The 13,542-nt window shown below is 39.0% G+C and overlaps 1 protein-coding gene across 1 annotated transcript in view; it reads left to right on the top strand.

The window, feature by feature from the left end:
- CFAP61 (cilia and flagella associated protein 61) overlaps positions 1 to 13,542 on the top strand; it is a 294,422-nt gene that overhangs the window by 43,955 nt on the left and 236,925 nt on the right. The window contains exon 7 of the mRNA XM_028123773.1: positions 610 to 769. Within this exon, the coding sequence (XP_027979574.1) occupies positions 610 to 769 (160 nt within the window). The remainder of the gene's footprint in view (positions 1 to 609; positions 770 to 13,542) is intronic.

Below are 13,542 nucleotides of genomic sequence, written 5' to 3'. Positions count from 1 at the left end.
GTTTTAAGAGGTTCAGAACCAGGTATCTGTTCGGATGCTAGGAGGTGACGTATTTGTAAATCAGACCCACATGGTGAACAAGTGTTGTCAGTTTACTTCGCTCATACATCCCCACCAAATCAAATAAGTGAATGAATTCAAGAAAATCAAAGTTCCAATCTGAAAGAGTAGGTGACCATGAACATCTCTGAATCCAGGGTCAATCGATGGAATGATGACTGGTCTTATTGAGACTGTGCATGGTGGAGGGGAAGAAAGTGGACAGGAAGGCTGGCCTTCCCGTGGGATAATAGAAGGATATGGGGCAGGTCTGGGCAAAGAGGACACATGTTCTTTCCCTCTAGAACTCTAGCAACTTCCCTAAGTTATGTATCCACTTCTAGGACTGTTCACACTGGTCATCCACTGGACATATTTTGGAGCATGTTGTGTGTGCCATGCATGGTACTGGACACTAGAGCTTCTGAAGGAAAATATTCCTCCCTCCCTTAAATATCTCAAAGTGCCTGCCAAGCTACTAACCACCCGCATGCTGTGGGCTCCTGGAAGTTTCATGATGAGAATTCATTTGGGGTCTGATAGAGTAACGAGATGTTTTGGATGTTTCAGGTGGAAGGTGTAGCTGTCGGGTTCATGAGTGTGTGCTCAAGAGTAAATATGCAGCTCCTGCATGAGTGCTTTGACCTGGGGCCCTTCCACGGACTCTGCATCCCACACCCCGATGATGTTCTGCAGCCACCGGAAGAGCTAAGCATTAAAGGAAGTCAAGGTATAGTGGCTATCACAGGAACACTTCAGCAATTACATCCATGCCTTCTATACCACTGTGCCTTTTGAGGAGTGATGGAACTAGATGGCTTATTTTATGTCTCCTTCTCCAGTTCCCTTTAAGGTATAGTTTCCATGGTTGATCATACCTGGTGCACTCATCTGTGAGCACAGATGGCCAAAAGTGCACAGGTGTAGACAGAGATGGTGGCCCTGCAGCTTAAGCTTCCTTAAATTCAGAATGCCTGCCTTAAGAATGTTCATTGTGAAATAATTGATAGTATTTCAGCAATTTACACACACAGACACACACACACACACACACACACTTCAAAATATAATGTGTTTTTTCAAGTCAATAACTTGAGAAGTTCTTTATGCTTTTAAGTTTTAATCCCACCAATTAGTGCTTTTGTGTTTGTGTCTTTGACAAATTATTATATAGTACAGGTCTACTGCAAGTAGTCATTTTTAACTTACTTAAATTATTTCTAGCCATATGAAATAATAAAAATTGATTTTTAAATATTGTCTGTATCAGGTTCTTCATGAGGTGAAATTAGGTAATCTCAGACTTTGGTATTTAATGAGGTCTTCCTACATCCATGGGTATCTTTGCAGGTAAAGTGTTTCCATTCTTAAACCAGACAGATGCAGGATATGTTAATTAACTTCTCTAAATCTGGGTTTCTTCCTTTGTAAAATAGGAATAATATTAATACTTCCTACATGAGGGTGTTGTGAAGTTTCACTGAGATTACTCATGTCAAGGACTTTACTCTGTGTCTTTTTTTTTTTAAGATTTTATTTATTTTAAGAGAGAGAGAGAGAGAGCATGAGCAAGGGGGAAGGGCAGAGGGAGAAGGAGAAGCAGGCTCTCTACTGAGCCCAAAGCCCAATGGATGCAGGGCTTGATTCTAGGACCATGGGATCATGACCTGAGCCGAAGGCAGACGCTTAACCAACTGAGCCACCCAGGCACCACTTTACTCTGTGTCTTGAGCAGACTTGGTGCTCATTAAATGTTGACCATCATTGTTAGTGATAGTTACTTCTTTGTGATTGGCCTTTCACCTACTTGAGCCTTCTAAGGTTAAAATCAGGGCATTTTGAATTGCTCTGCTTTCTCATGTGTGAAGGATGATATCAAGGGTGTTCAAAAATAGGAAGAAGAATACACTGGGCAGTGGCAAAGGACTTGTCAATGTAAGCAATGGCAGGTGTCTATCTGGCTGATCTTATCCCCTCACTGAGAACCACATGCATGGATGTACAGAGCTTATCTGAATGTTCATACTCATTACAGAGAACTTACAGAGCCACAGATGGAGAGGTGTTTCCTTTTTGTACTGACGACCACACTCTTCCTAAAAGAAAGGTTTGATGTCATTATTTTTTAATAGTGAAAGCTGGCTTGCCCATGCTTCTCAGCAAAGAGATACTGGAGTGTTCTAAAGAACTTTTCAGCATGACACAATCCTGAACCATAAGTTATCTTTGTCACTTTCAAGTGCATAAATTCTTCTCAAAGGCAGCATTAAATAAGTTTTATGGCTTGATTTTTTTCATGCGTAAAATGGAGATAAAAATAGTATCTAACCCAAAAAGTTGTTGGGAAGACTAAATGTTAGAATCTACATATGTGCTCAGCTCGGTGCCAAGCACAGAGTAAGTCCTCAAAAAATTTGTTTGTATTTCCGCCTGTGACTATTGTCATAAAAAACAAGTTGAAAAGATAAAATCCTTTCCAGTGCGTTTGTGAGTAGCCCTGAGACAACTATGATGTTCCATACGTAGAATGAATGGAAAATTCCTATCTTAGAAACTATATGGGTAAAACAAAATTCAAAATTTAGGCTGAACCCTGGACTTTAAAACACACACTTTAAAGCCCAGATATGGGAGCTGAAGGAAGTCTTACTTCTCTCTACCACCTTTAATATTTTTACTTAAAATTCCTTATCTAGGACAAAATGGGAAGTGAAGGAAATAGGAAAACTTCTCTTGTTATCCTCTGTGCCTTGTTTATTTTTGAAAATCCAGCTTTATGTTCACTGATACAAAGATGATTATGAAATTGTCATCAGGGAGCACTATTATAGGCTTCCAAATAACTCAGGGATGGATTCACAAATCATCATCAGCTTATTATATCTAAGAAAAGAGTCATCAACACATTTTGCTGCCATCTTCCTTCAACAACAACAAAGAATGAGACTCCAGAGAAAATTCTAAATGTGCTATGATCTTCCGTTCATTGTTTTTCTGATGAAAGTCTCAAGTTAAAAGAAATATAATTTCTCTAAAATATGAACTAAAATTCTTGTTTCAAATGAGCACACATCATTGTGCTTTATACCTTGAATTTTGCTTAGTATTTTTTACTTTTCAAAGGATTGTCATATATATTATTTCATTTTATCCTCATAACTTGATATAGGAGACTAGGACTGGTGACATTGTTTCCTTTTATACCCGTCCAAGCTCATGCAAGGTTTTCAAGCTCATCAGCGTTGGGCGGACCTGGAGCCCAGCCCCAGCCCTCTCTGCTTGGCAAGGGGACTTTTTATCTTGGGTGGCTTTGTAAACTCCAGTGGTGTGTCTACTACACTGGATACATGATTGGCTTTCTTCACTTCAATAAGTTATGTAATGAGTTACCACTTTAAGGAATTCTCAGTGGCCCACCCATTTCCTTCAGGCTTGTGTGTGTGTGCATGTGCTCTGGACAGCTTCCATGTGCTGGAATCTTCACCTTTGGGTCTGTGGGGTTTGCCAGAACTGTGGAAGGCCACTCTGGCCCATGCAAGAGGCAGGCTGGAATTGCCAGGAAGTTAACACTCCAGGAGTAGCTTCTGCTTCCCTGTCTCATGTCCCTGTCCCCCTATGCCTCTGTCTCGATCAACTCCCAAATAAACGGTTGTACTGGAGTCCTTGACTCAAGGTCTGCTTCTGAGGGAACGCACACCAGAACACTGCCTGCCTAGTCTTTTCCCATCAGCCTTGAAAACATTTATTTTTACACAACTGTCAGGAGTCCAGGTATAAATACCCCAGCTCCCTCACTTCTCGGGTGGGATAACTCTACGAAATTAGTTTTGTACTGTTTCCCAGAGTTCCTCTATGGGATTGGTTCCAGCTGTCCACAGTGGTAATCTGTATAATGACACATTGCTTACTAGCTGCCTTTTCTTCCCTTTCTCTCTTCCTCACCACCCTACTGATGCTTCCAGAAATCACCTCCCAAATAAACCATTGTTCTCAAACCCTTGGCTCAAGGTCTATGCTTTCCCCACCAGCTGTGAAACTTGCAATACCACACCAACCTCACCCTTCTGAGCAGATTAATGTCAAGGCTCAACATTCTTAAGCTAATATAGTGGCCCTCCCTCTTTAGCTACTTACCCACATTATAATCAGCCTACTAGCTATTTGTTACTTCAGCCATATCACAAGTTTTCATTGGATCTAAAAAATTTAACCATGCACATTCAATTTGTATTTTACTTGAGTAACTTGTATATGTTTCCATTTTTCAGCCACTCATATTGCATATATAACCTTTTGCACACACTTGTAGATTTTGATTTCTATCTACTAAACCTTGGGACTAAACTGGGACCAGTTGGAACAAAGTCTAAAGAGGCAGATTTTGTCCCAATATAAAGAAACGCTAGTAAAAGTTTATTTATTTATTTTTTTATATAGTGAAAAGCCTAGTTTAGAAGTAGCAGTTTCTCCCAATTTTGGAAGGATTCATTAAGAAACAGTCATAGATGCTTAGGAAAAGATTTTCTTGTTGTGTGAGGGATTGTACTAAATGAGATCTAAGATCCCCTAAGATACTAAGACTCTGAAAACTTGGTGAACGTACATTAGGATATTGCATATGCCTGATAGTTTATGTGTATTTTCTTCCGGTAACAATAAAATGGCTCAAAATAGTTTTTTTTTTTTTTTTCCAGTTGGCCCCACTACTGGCCCTGCCCAGCATTTGAAAATCATGCTGTGTCTTTTATTCACTGCATCATCACAGTAAAGACTTTGGAATCAGAACTGAGCTGGCAAACTTCTTGGTGATGCATAAGGCAAAATAGGGCACAGCCTGCGTTTCCGCAGCTGTATTGGCATTGCCACATTTACTGATTAAAACTAGGAAAAAAAAGCATAAAGCAATTTTTGTTTGTCATATAGGCTGGTGTGACCTGGGGAGCAGGAGTCTCAGGCTCAGATCTGTGAATCTCATTATGCATCCAGGGCCCACTGTGCAGAATCTCTGTGGAGCTGATGTGCCCTTGGCAGGGAGAAACTTAGTTCTATGTAACAGATTTGTGGGCTTTCAAAAGAATAATCAGTGTAGCCCCTTGTAACCAAACCACTCAGGAAAAGTGTTGCTTACTAGATATTTAAAAGGCCCTTCAAAATATGATTTTCATAATGTATCCATATAAAACATAGCAATGTTGTCTTTTAAATTTTAAAATTTAAATTAAATTTAAAAATTACTTTTGTCAGGAAATGTTTCTTTATGTTTTATTTAAATTTCTTTTCTTTGGACTTACATTTGCTTCTTACCTCAGATTTTCTCTGTAGGAGGAAGAAACATCTGAAACCAGTTTCCAGTGCGGGAGCTAAGAAACAATGGCCAAGTCAAATCTTATTTGTGTATCAAATAGCCTTTTAGCTTCTCTTCCTAAGGTTCCATTTTATATGCCTGGGTTGCCTTCTGTTTCACTTTATTTTTCTTTTAACATGGATTCCAAATATGGATGAAACACTTGTGTTTAGAGCATAGCAGTCTTTCTGCCAAAATATTTGCATTATATATCTCAGAACACTATTTTAACACCCAGTACATTCTGTAGTTATTTAGTGACCCACTAGGACTCCGTATTAGTTTGCTGGGGCTGCCCTAAACAAAGTACCACAGATTGGGGAGCTTAAACAATAGAAATTAATTTTCCTCACAGTTCTGGAGGCTGGAAGTCCAAGATCAAGGTGTAGGTGAGGTTTGTTTCTCCTGAGGCCTCTCTCCTTGGCTTGTCCATGCTGTGTCTTCCTCCTGTGTCTCTCACATGGTCTTCTCTTTTTCCCTGTTTGTGTCCTAATCTTCTTATAAGGACTCCAGTAATATTGGATTAGGGCCCACCCATATGACCTCATTTTATTTGAATTGTCTCTTTAAAGATACTATCTCCAAATATAGTCACGTTCTGAGGTGCTGGGGGTGAAGACTTTAATATATGAATTTTTGCAGACACAATTCAGCCATAACACTTAGAGTCCTGTGTTAACAGTTCCCTGGAGCCTTGTGGGCAAGACTACAAGGCCACAGCAATTATGCAGATAGTGGCAACAAAGTCTGCTCTACTTGATGCTCATACAAAGCCTGAGACACCAATTTGTATTTATCACAATCTGAATATTATTGTCTTTTTGTAGCCACTAAATTTGTTTTTGGTATATGAAGGTAACAAAATTGCATTCTTTCAAAGCTTTAGCCACTCTTGCCAACTTTTCTTTTCTAGAATTAACCATGTGAGTTCTGATGCTTTGCTAGAGATGTTGATAAAACAAGTATATAATACCAGACCTATGCCCAACTCATGTGATTATCTCCAAGGCTGACAGCTTGAACTCTTACAGGGGTTCTCAAGGTGGAGTCTTTGGACTGGTAACATACCAGGAAGATGAGGCAGACTTGAAACCCAGTCTTGTTGTCAGGGACACTGCCTCAAAAGTCTTGGTGAGCCTTTTCATATCAATTGACCCTTGAACAACAAGGGTCTGTGTGCCCCCCCCCACGCCTACCCCCCACCCACAGGAAAACTTTTGACTCTCCAGAAACTTAGCTACTAATAGCCTACTGTTGACCAGAAGTCTTCCAGATAATCTAAACAGTCAATTAACACATATTTTTTATGTTGTATGTATTATCTACTATATTCTTACAATAAAGTAAGCTAGAGAAAAGAAAGTGTTATTAAAATTATAAGGAAGAGAAAATACATTTACAGCACTGTACCATATTTGTATACATATAAAAAAAAATCTGTGTGTACCTGGACCCACACAGTTCACACCCCTGTTTAAGGGTCAGCTGTATTTAACAAAATCTGTTGCTGATTTTTCCATCTTAATTCAAGTACTGCTTTCTGCGTCCTTTCGAATGCTTTTAAAAGCAGCAGCGACAAATGATGGCGCCCAGTTAAGAATGTTATTTTGCCCAGAGCAAGATGACTGGGGACCATATTCATATTCTCCTGTTCAGCACTAGGAAGGATTTGTGTTATGACTGGTGTGCTTGCTGCCAATCATTTCACGATGGTAGAAATACAAACACATTTTTATATAGGGCCTTGAGGTCATTGAAAGAAAAGTGGCTTTATTTATGTTCGTTATGATCATTATGTGCTGGGATTATTTTCTCAGTAGGTGATGTCTGTTTTGCCCATATTTATGATGCAGGGGAGAAGGCATTTAATGAATTTCAAGAGTGTATTTGACTGTAAAACACATCTCTCTTAGTATATTCACATGTAAATAGCCCTTTTATTTGTTCTCTTGGTGACCTTTCTTCTTTTGGGGGTAGATCACAGTTTGTTGTTGTTTGCCATTTCCAAATGGGAGGATGAATGATAATAATGAAAGATTATGCAAAAAATCCACGTTTAAAATAATGTTGATATGCCACTTGTGTTGCAGGATAATTATAGTAATTTGGCTATTACTCTATATGGAGTCAGGAGTTAGTTGCTAGAAAACACGGTGATAGGGGTGATTCAGGGGATTTTCATCCCAACAGGCTGTTTGATCCTGCTGACTTTTCTCTTGAAAATCAATTGCTTGTGGTGAATACTCTGAATTCCCCCTTGATTAAATTGGCTGCTGGTGGGCTGCACCCATTGCACTGGGGTCACTGTGAGTTCTGTGTGTGTTTACACAGGGTTTTTGACAATTCTTAAAGTATCATGGACCAAATTTAATCTGAGCAAAGCAACTAAGGAAGCAATTACTAAAAATCACAGTCTTTGCAAATGACAACAAACAAAGGAAAATGAAGCCAGTTATTTTGCTACTGGGTTGTAAGCCCTTTCTCCATTGCATATTGCTCTGGCTCTTGGTGTTTTTAGTCTTCAAGGAATGTGTATAGCTGGCTTAGTCGAAGACCTGGGACAGTCACCTTGGAAGCTGGCTCTGACTTCAGGTTTATCTTTGACAATGTTCCATTTCCCCCCTCAAAGTTATTAATTTTTTTTTAAAGATTTTATTTATTTATTTGAGAGAGAGAGAATGAGAGAGAGAGAGCACGAGAGGGAAGAGGGTCAGAGGGAGAAGCAGACTCCCCACTGAGCAGGGAGCCCGATGTGGGACTCGATCCCGGGACTCCAGGATCATGACCTGAGCCGAAGGCAGTCGCTTAAAAAACTGAGCCACCCAGGCGCCCCAAAGTTATTAATTTATGCAGATCTTCTATTTCTTTTGAATCAACTTTAGGAGATTAGATTTTCCTAGGAAAGGATCATTTCATATAAGAAGATTTAAAAATTATTAGAATACAGTTGTGTGTGTGTGTGTGTATGTATGTACGTATATATCTCCAGTGTGTATGTACATACATATATACACACGTATACCTATGTATGTATATACAGACATATATATGTACACATACATGCATACTATTAAAAATGATTAAAGAAAACAAAGTTTACTTAACACTTCATGAAGTGGATTCTCTCCTTTTGGAGAACTGTAAAATGGGGCCGTAGCTTTTATGGGATAAAGAATAAAGAACAAGGAAAAGAAAAATAAAATGTATCTGATGGGCTGGGGCCTCACAGTTAGCCTGGTTTGGGATGAGAAGACCCAGGGTTGATTTGGCTTTTGAAGATTAACTGACTGGATATACTGCCTTCTGGTCAAGTGGAACATTTGTAGGGACAAGAAGGTTATGTAAGTTTCAGTTTGCTGATGGGGCACCCCAGGCAGAAGCAACCCCATCTTGGGCCTACAAAATTTTACATGTATGTATATGTGTGTATATATGTATGCATATATATGTATACAATATTCTATATTACATATAATTATTATAATTATTAAGTTATAAATAACTCATATTTATATTTACTTGATTTTTGGTTTCTATTTATATAATATGCCTAACTCCATGTGGAAAATGGCTTCCTTTTTTTATTGAGTGCTCATTTCAATCTTGAAATAGTTTAGAGAAAAGAGAAACAAGCAAATCACAAAGCTAACTATGCAAAAAAATATTATTTATCATAGGTGTGAGAAAATATTCAGCATCCCTAAAACTGAAATGCACATAAAAATCCGAGATCTTTTTCTCCCCCTTTTTGCATACTAAGTTATAAGTATGTATTATAATTAAGATATTTCATCCTGGGCAAGGAGCTTGGTAACTAGCACTCTGAATTTCTGACAGATAGGAGGGTTGGCTGATAGGATACTCTGGAATACAGTGTAGAAATGATTTCTATTCTTTAACTTCAACTGTAGCAAGTCTGAGGAAATAATCCTAAATCTGTAAAGAGATACACACTCAAAATTATTCACTAAGCTTAATCATAATACTAAAAATAAACAAATAAGCAAATATCCAAAGGAATAAACAAGTTTGTAAAACCCCAAATCTCCCACAAGAGAGGGATGGCTAAACTTGTGGGTAGCCACAGGACAGCTGTGCAGCAGCCTTTTAAAAGGTTACAAAGAGTGAAGGGAAACGGTTATGATATGATCTCATGTGAAAAAAATCAATGCAAAACGAATTGAAGTCTGAGGAAAACTGCCTAAGAAACATATACTATGAAGTGCCCTGGGAGGGAATGAATTAAAATGATAAAATTAACTGAGTCACAGAAGTAACTCGAGGACAATGCTTTTATTTCCTCCCTCAATTTTTTTAAAATGTGAAAACAATCTTAAATTTACCTAAAAGTTGCATGTACTTTTTTTCTTCCTGAACCATCTGAAAATAAGATGCTGATGTCCTACTGAGTCACTTGTGAATACTTTAGTATGTGTTTCCTACAGAGGACAGTCTCCTTTACAGCCCCAAACATCCATCAAGATCAAAGAATTAACTGGAATATGTTACTCCCAATTAATCCGCAGTCCACAGACCTTATTCAAGTTCCCCTATTTGTCCCAATAATGTCATCCTTCATAGCAGAAAGATCCGGTTCACAATGACAAACTGCATTGAGTTGCTCTGTTATCTTTCATTTTGGAACAGTTCCTCTGAGTTTCCTTGAATGTGATGCCCAAACACTTTTGAAGATGATAGGCCCCTGCTTCTGTAGATTGTACTTGAATCTGTGTTTGTCTGCTGTTTCCTCCCGAGGAGATTCAAGTTGTGCACACCTGGGAGGACTAGCATAGAAGGGACTGGGTTCTCATTGCACCCTATCTGGTATTACACATTTTCAGTCTGTCCCATTAAGTGTGTGGTCACTTTGATCATTTGATTGAAGTGACTCTTGTAGGCAAAGAATTAAAATTGTTTTAGCTTATTCCAGCCAGTGTGGAGATCTATAATAATTTCTCCATTCCGGATCTCTGTATTGATTCTGCCCTGATTCTCATTTGGCGTCAGCAGCTTTGCTGATGCTATATTAACCGTCTCATGGAATTTCAGCTTCACTACCCCCAGCATCCCAGCACGGGCACCTGCTGCTGCCGCAAATGTCTCCTTAGGTAGATAACGTTCTCAGTGTCCCAAGTGAGTCAGTCCTTCTGTGCAGGATCTGTCCCTAGCCTCCAGTACTGGCTGCTGTGAGGTCCATTGCAGGGAAATGGTTCCTGACTCAGCTTGTAGCCAAAATAGGCTTCACCGTGGCAGGCACTACTGTCTGTCTCCTCTAACTAGGGGGACTGAGATCTCCACATGTCCACTCTGGAGCTTGACCTACAATTTCTTCTCTAGTATAGCTGGTTATAGCTCCTCCTTTTCCTCTTTGGTTTTTTACCCTCTACTAAAAAGAAAAAAAAAAGATTCTTTTGTTTGATTGATCTTTTCAAAGAGCTAGCTCTTAGATTTATCTACCGAGTCTATGGCTGTCTTTTTGAATTTATTAATACTGGCTTTTATTCCTATGACCTCCTTTCTCTTAATTTCTTTGGATGTGTTTTGGTGTTCCTATTCTAGTTGCTTGATTAATTTATTTTTGTTTATTCTTGTTTGATATAAAAAGCGTTTATTGAGAAGAAAAACTTTTCTTCTACCAACTCGAGTTTGAGTGGTCAGGGACCTGCAAATTTACAGACAATAGACAGGTTAACAGGAAAAAAGTTTATTGTGCATGCAGAAATGCTCTATAGTGGTGAGCAACTCACCGGAATAGCCAGAGGTAAAGATGCATATATCAATTTAACAATGGGGGGAGCGTTAGGGTTTCAATGGGAAAATATAGAAGGTTCTATTGGGGTTTTAATGCTAATGGGATTGCGCCATTGAACTTGCCATGGATGGAATCATACTGGAACATGTAGACTGTGTAGTTGAGGTCAGTGAAGGGGCCATCGATGGTGACAGTATCCACTTTGCCAGAGTTAAAAGGAGCTCTGGTGGGGTGCCTGGGTGGCGCAATCGGTTAAGTGGCCAACTATTGGTTCCGGCTCAGGTTGTGATCTCAGGATCCTGAGATTGAGCCCTGTATCAGGCTCCTCACTCAGTGCAGAGTCTGCTTCAGATTCTCTCTCCCTCTCCCCTCGTCCCTCCCGCTCATGCTCTTTCTCTCTTTCTCTCTCAAATAGATTTTTTAAAAAATAGGAGCACTGGTGACTAGGCACTCAGTGTGCCTGAGAACTCTGTTTTCTCTGACCATCACCATTGTGTCTTAGGAGTGCTGCTGGCATTGCAGAAGAAAATGCAGCTGTCTATTGGGAGGAGCAGAGAGCCTGCTTTGCTGGAATTTTATAAGAAAGTTTAAATTAGATCTTTAAATGTTTCTTGAGGCTAGAATGCCAAGCCAAGAACTCACCACTAGATTTCACTGTAGTACCTATAGATTTGGGTGAGTTCCTTTCTTCTCAAAGTCCCCTAAAAGATCCTTCCTTATTCACCTGTAATACTAGGAAACCTGTAAGGCAGTGGCAGATACCCAAGAGGGCTCTATAAGCACTAGATCCATAAAGTCAACCTTATTTCCATAAAACTATCTAGTTGTATTTGATTCTACACGTGTCATTCTTAAATATGACGTTCCAATCAAAGCCTTGATCATATAACCAGTGTTTCCAGTTATGTCCTGTTTACAAAAGAACAGATTCTTATTCAACCTGTGAAAATAACTATATTGCCATGAAAATTAGAATACTCAATAAGAGTTTCCAAATTCTGGAGGGATGAGGCAGGGAGAAAAAAAAAGTGTTTTCAAAAGTATAATCTACTAAATTGTTGAAAGTTAAAAATACCTTAAGAGCAAAAACAAAGTGGTTCCTTAAAGCCAGGAGCAATATTTTAAAGAAATGATGTAATATCCTTCATCAGTTCATTTTGTACTATGTAATTAATTTTTGTTCTCCTTGATCTGATCTTGGGTTTCATGAACCCATCAGCTTGCCCACTTGAGATTTGGAACTCCTTGCTCAGTCCTGTGATATGCTCTCACTGTTAGTCAATGCTACCAGAAGCCTATACTCTAGAGTGCCTGACATAGTCCCTTTTCCATGGGTCTTTGAGAGAGTTCCTCTTGTTGAAGACAAGCGTCCTGGCTTGCAGCTGATTGTAAGAGTTTCCAAGGAAGCATCAAGACAACCAATAACTATCTGCAGATGGCGAAAGACTTAACTGTCTGTGGCTAAAGATCTTATGAGAGTTCATTATGAAATTAACATAACTGGCAAGGAACTTTTGTTGTTTCTGTGGCATGCTGCATTTGAAATAATAACTAGAATGTTGATAGCATTATATTATTGTTGTGTCTAATATGAGGCAAAGCAGTACCAGGACATATGGACAGTGAGGAAGCTCACAAATTTCTAGGAGCCTCATATAATCCCAGAAGTATTTACCCACACAAATATAACCTAGGGGAAGTTAAATATCTCTTCTTAATTGCCAGTGTTTTTTATGCTATTCAATGTATCTAATTAATTTTTGGTATCTCTCATTTTACAAGGAGAAGAAGAAATCCCTTGAGATTTTTCCAGGGGCCCTCTGGGAAGTCAGTTAAAGATCAAGATGTTACTTAGGATTCGATTTTGAGAAGGCAAAATACCAAAAGTTGTCAAATATCTTAAAAGGTTTGAACACCTGATTTTATACGATCACAGGTTGCTGTGAAAAAATACTTAATTACTGGGGTGCCTTGGCTCAGTTTGTTAAGTGTCAGCCTTGAGCTCAGGTCATGATCCCACGGTCCTGGGATCAAGCCCCGAGTCGGGCTCCCTGCTTGGTGGGGAGCCTGTTTCTCCCTCTCCCACCCCCTGTTTGTGCCCTCTCTTGCTCACTTGCTCTCAAATAAATAAATAAATGAAATCTTTAAAAAATACTTAATTACCTATTTAATCAATGTAGCCATAAATAATTCAGAAGTAACTACAGGAGGTAACATAATTGTAATAAACAAACAAATTTACCTTAAGACATTTTAAAACCAGTTTATCTGTGGAGCACCTGGCTGGCTCAGTCTGTGGAGAGTGCTCCTCTTGATCTTGGGGTTGAGTTTGATACCCATGTTGGGTGTAGGGATTAGTCAAAAAAATAAAATCTTTAAAAGAATTTAAAAACTCAGTTTATCTGAT

This window comes from Eumetopias jubatus, unplaced genomic scaffold, assembly GCF_037043125.1.
Source record: "Eumetopias jubatus isolate StellerSeaLion01/CBP00866 unplaced genomic scaffold, mEumJub1_p1.0 scaffold_9, whole genome shotgun sequence".
NCBI lineage: Eukaryota > Metazoa > Chordata > Mammalia > Carnivora > Otariidae > Eumetopias > Eumetopias jubatus.
Note: the sequence above shows the minus strand (reverse complement) of the source record. Positions and strands in the feature narration are given on the sequence as shown.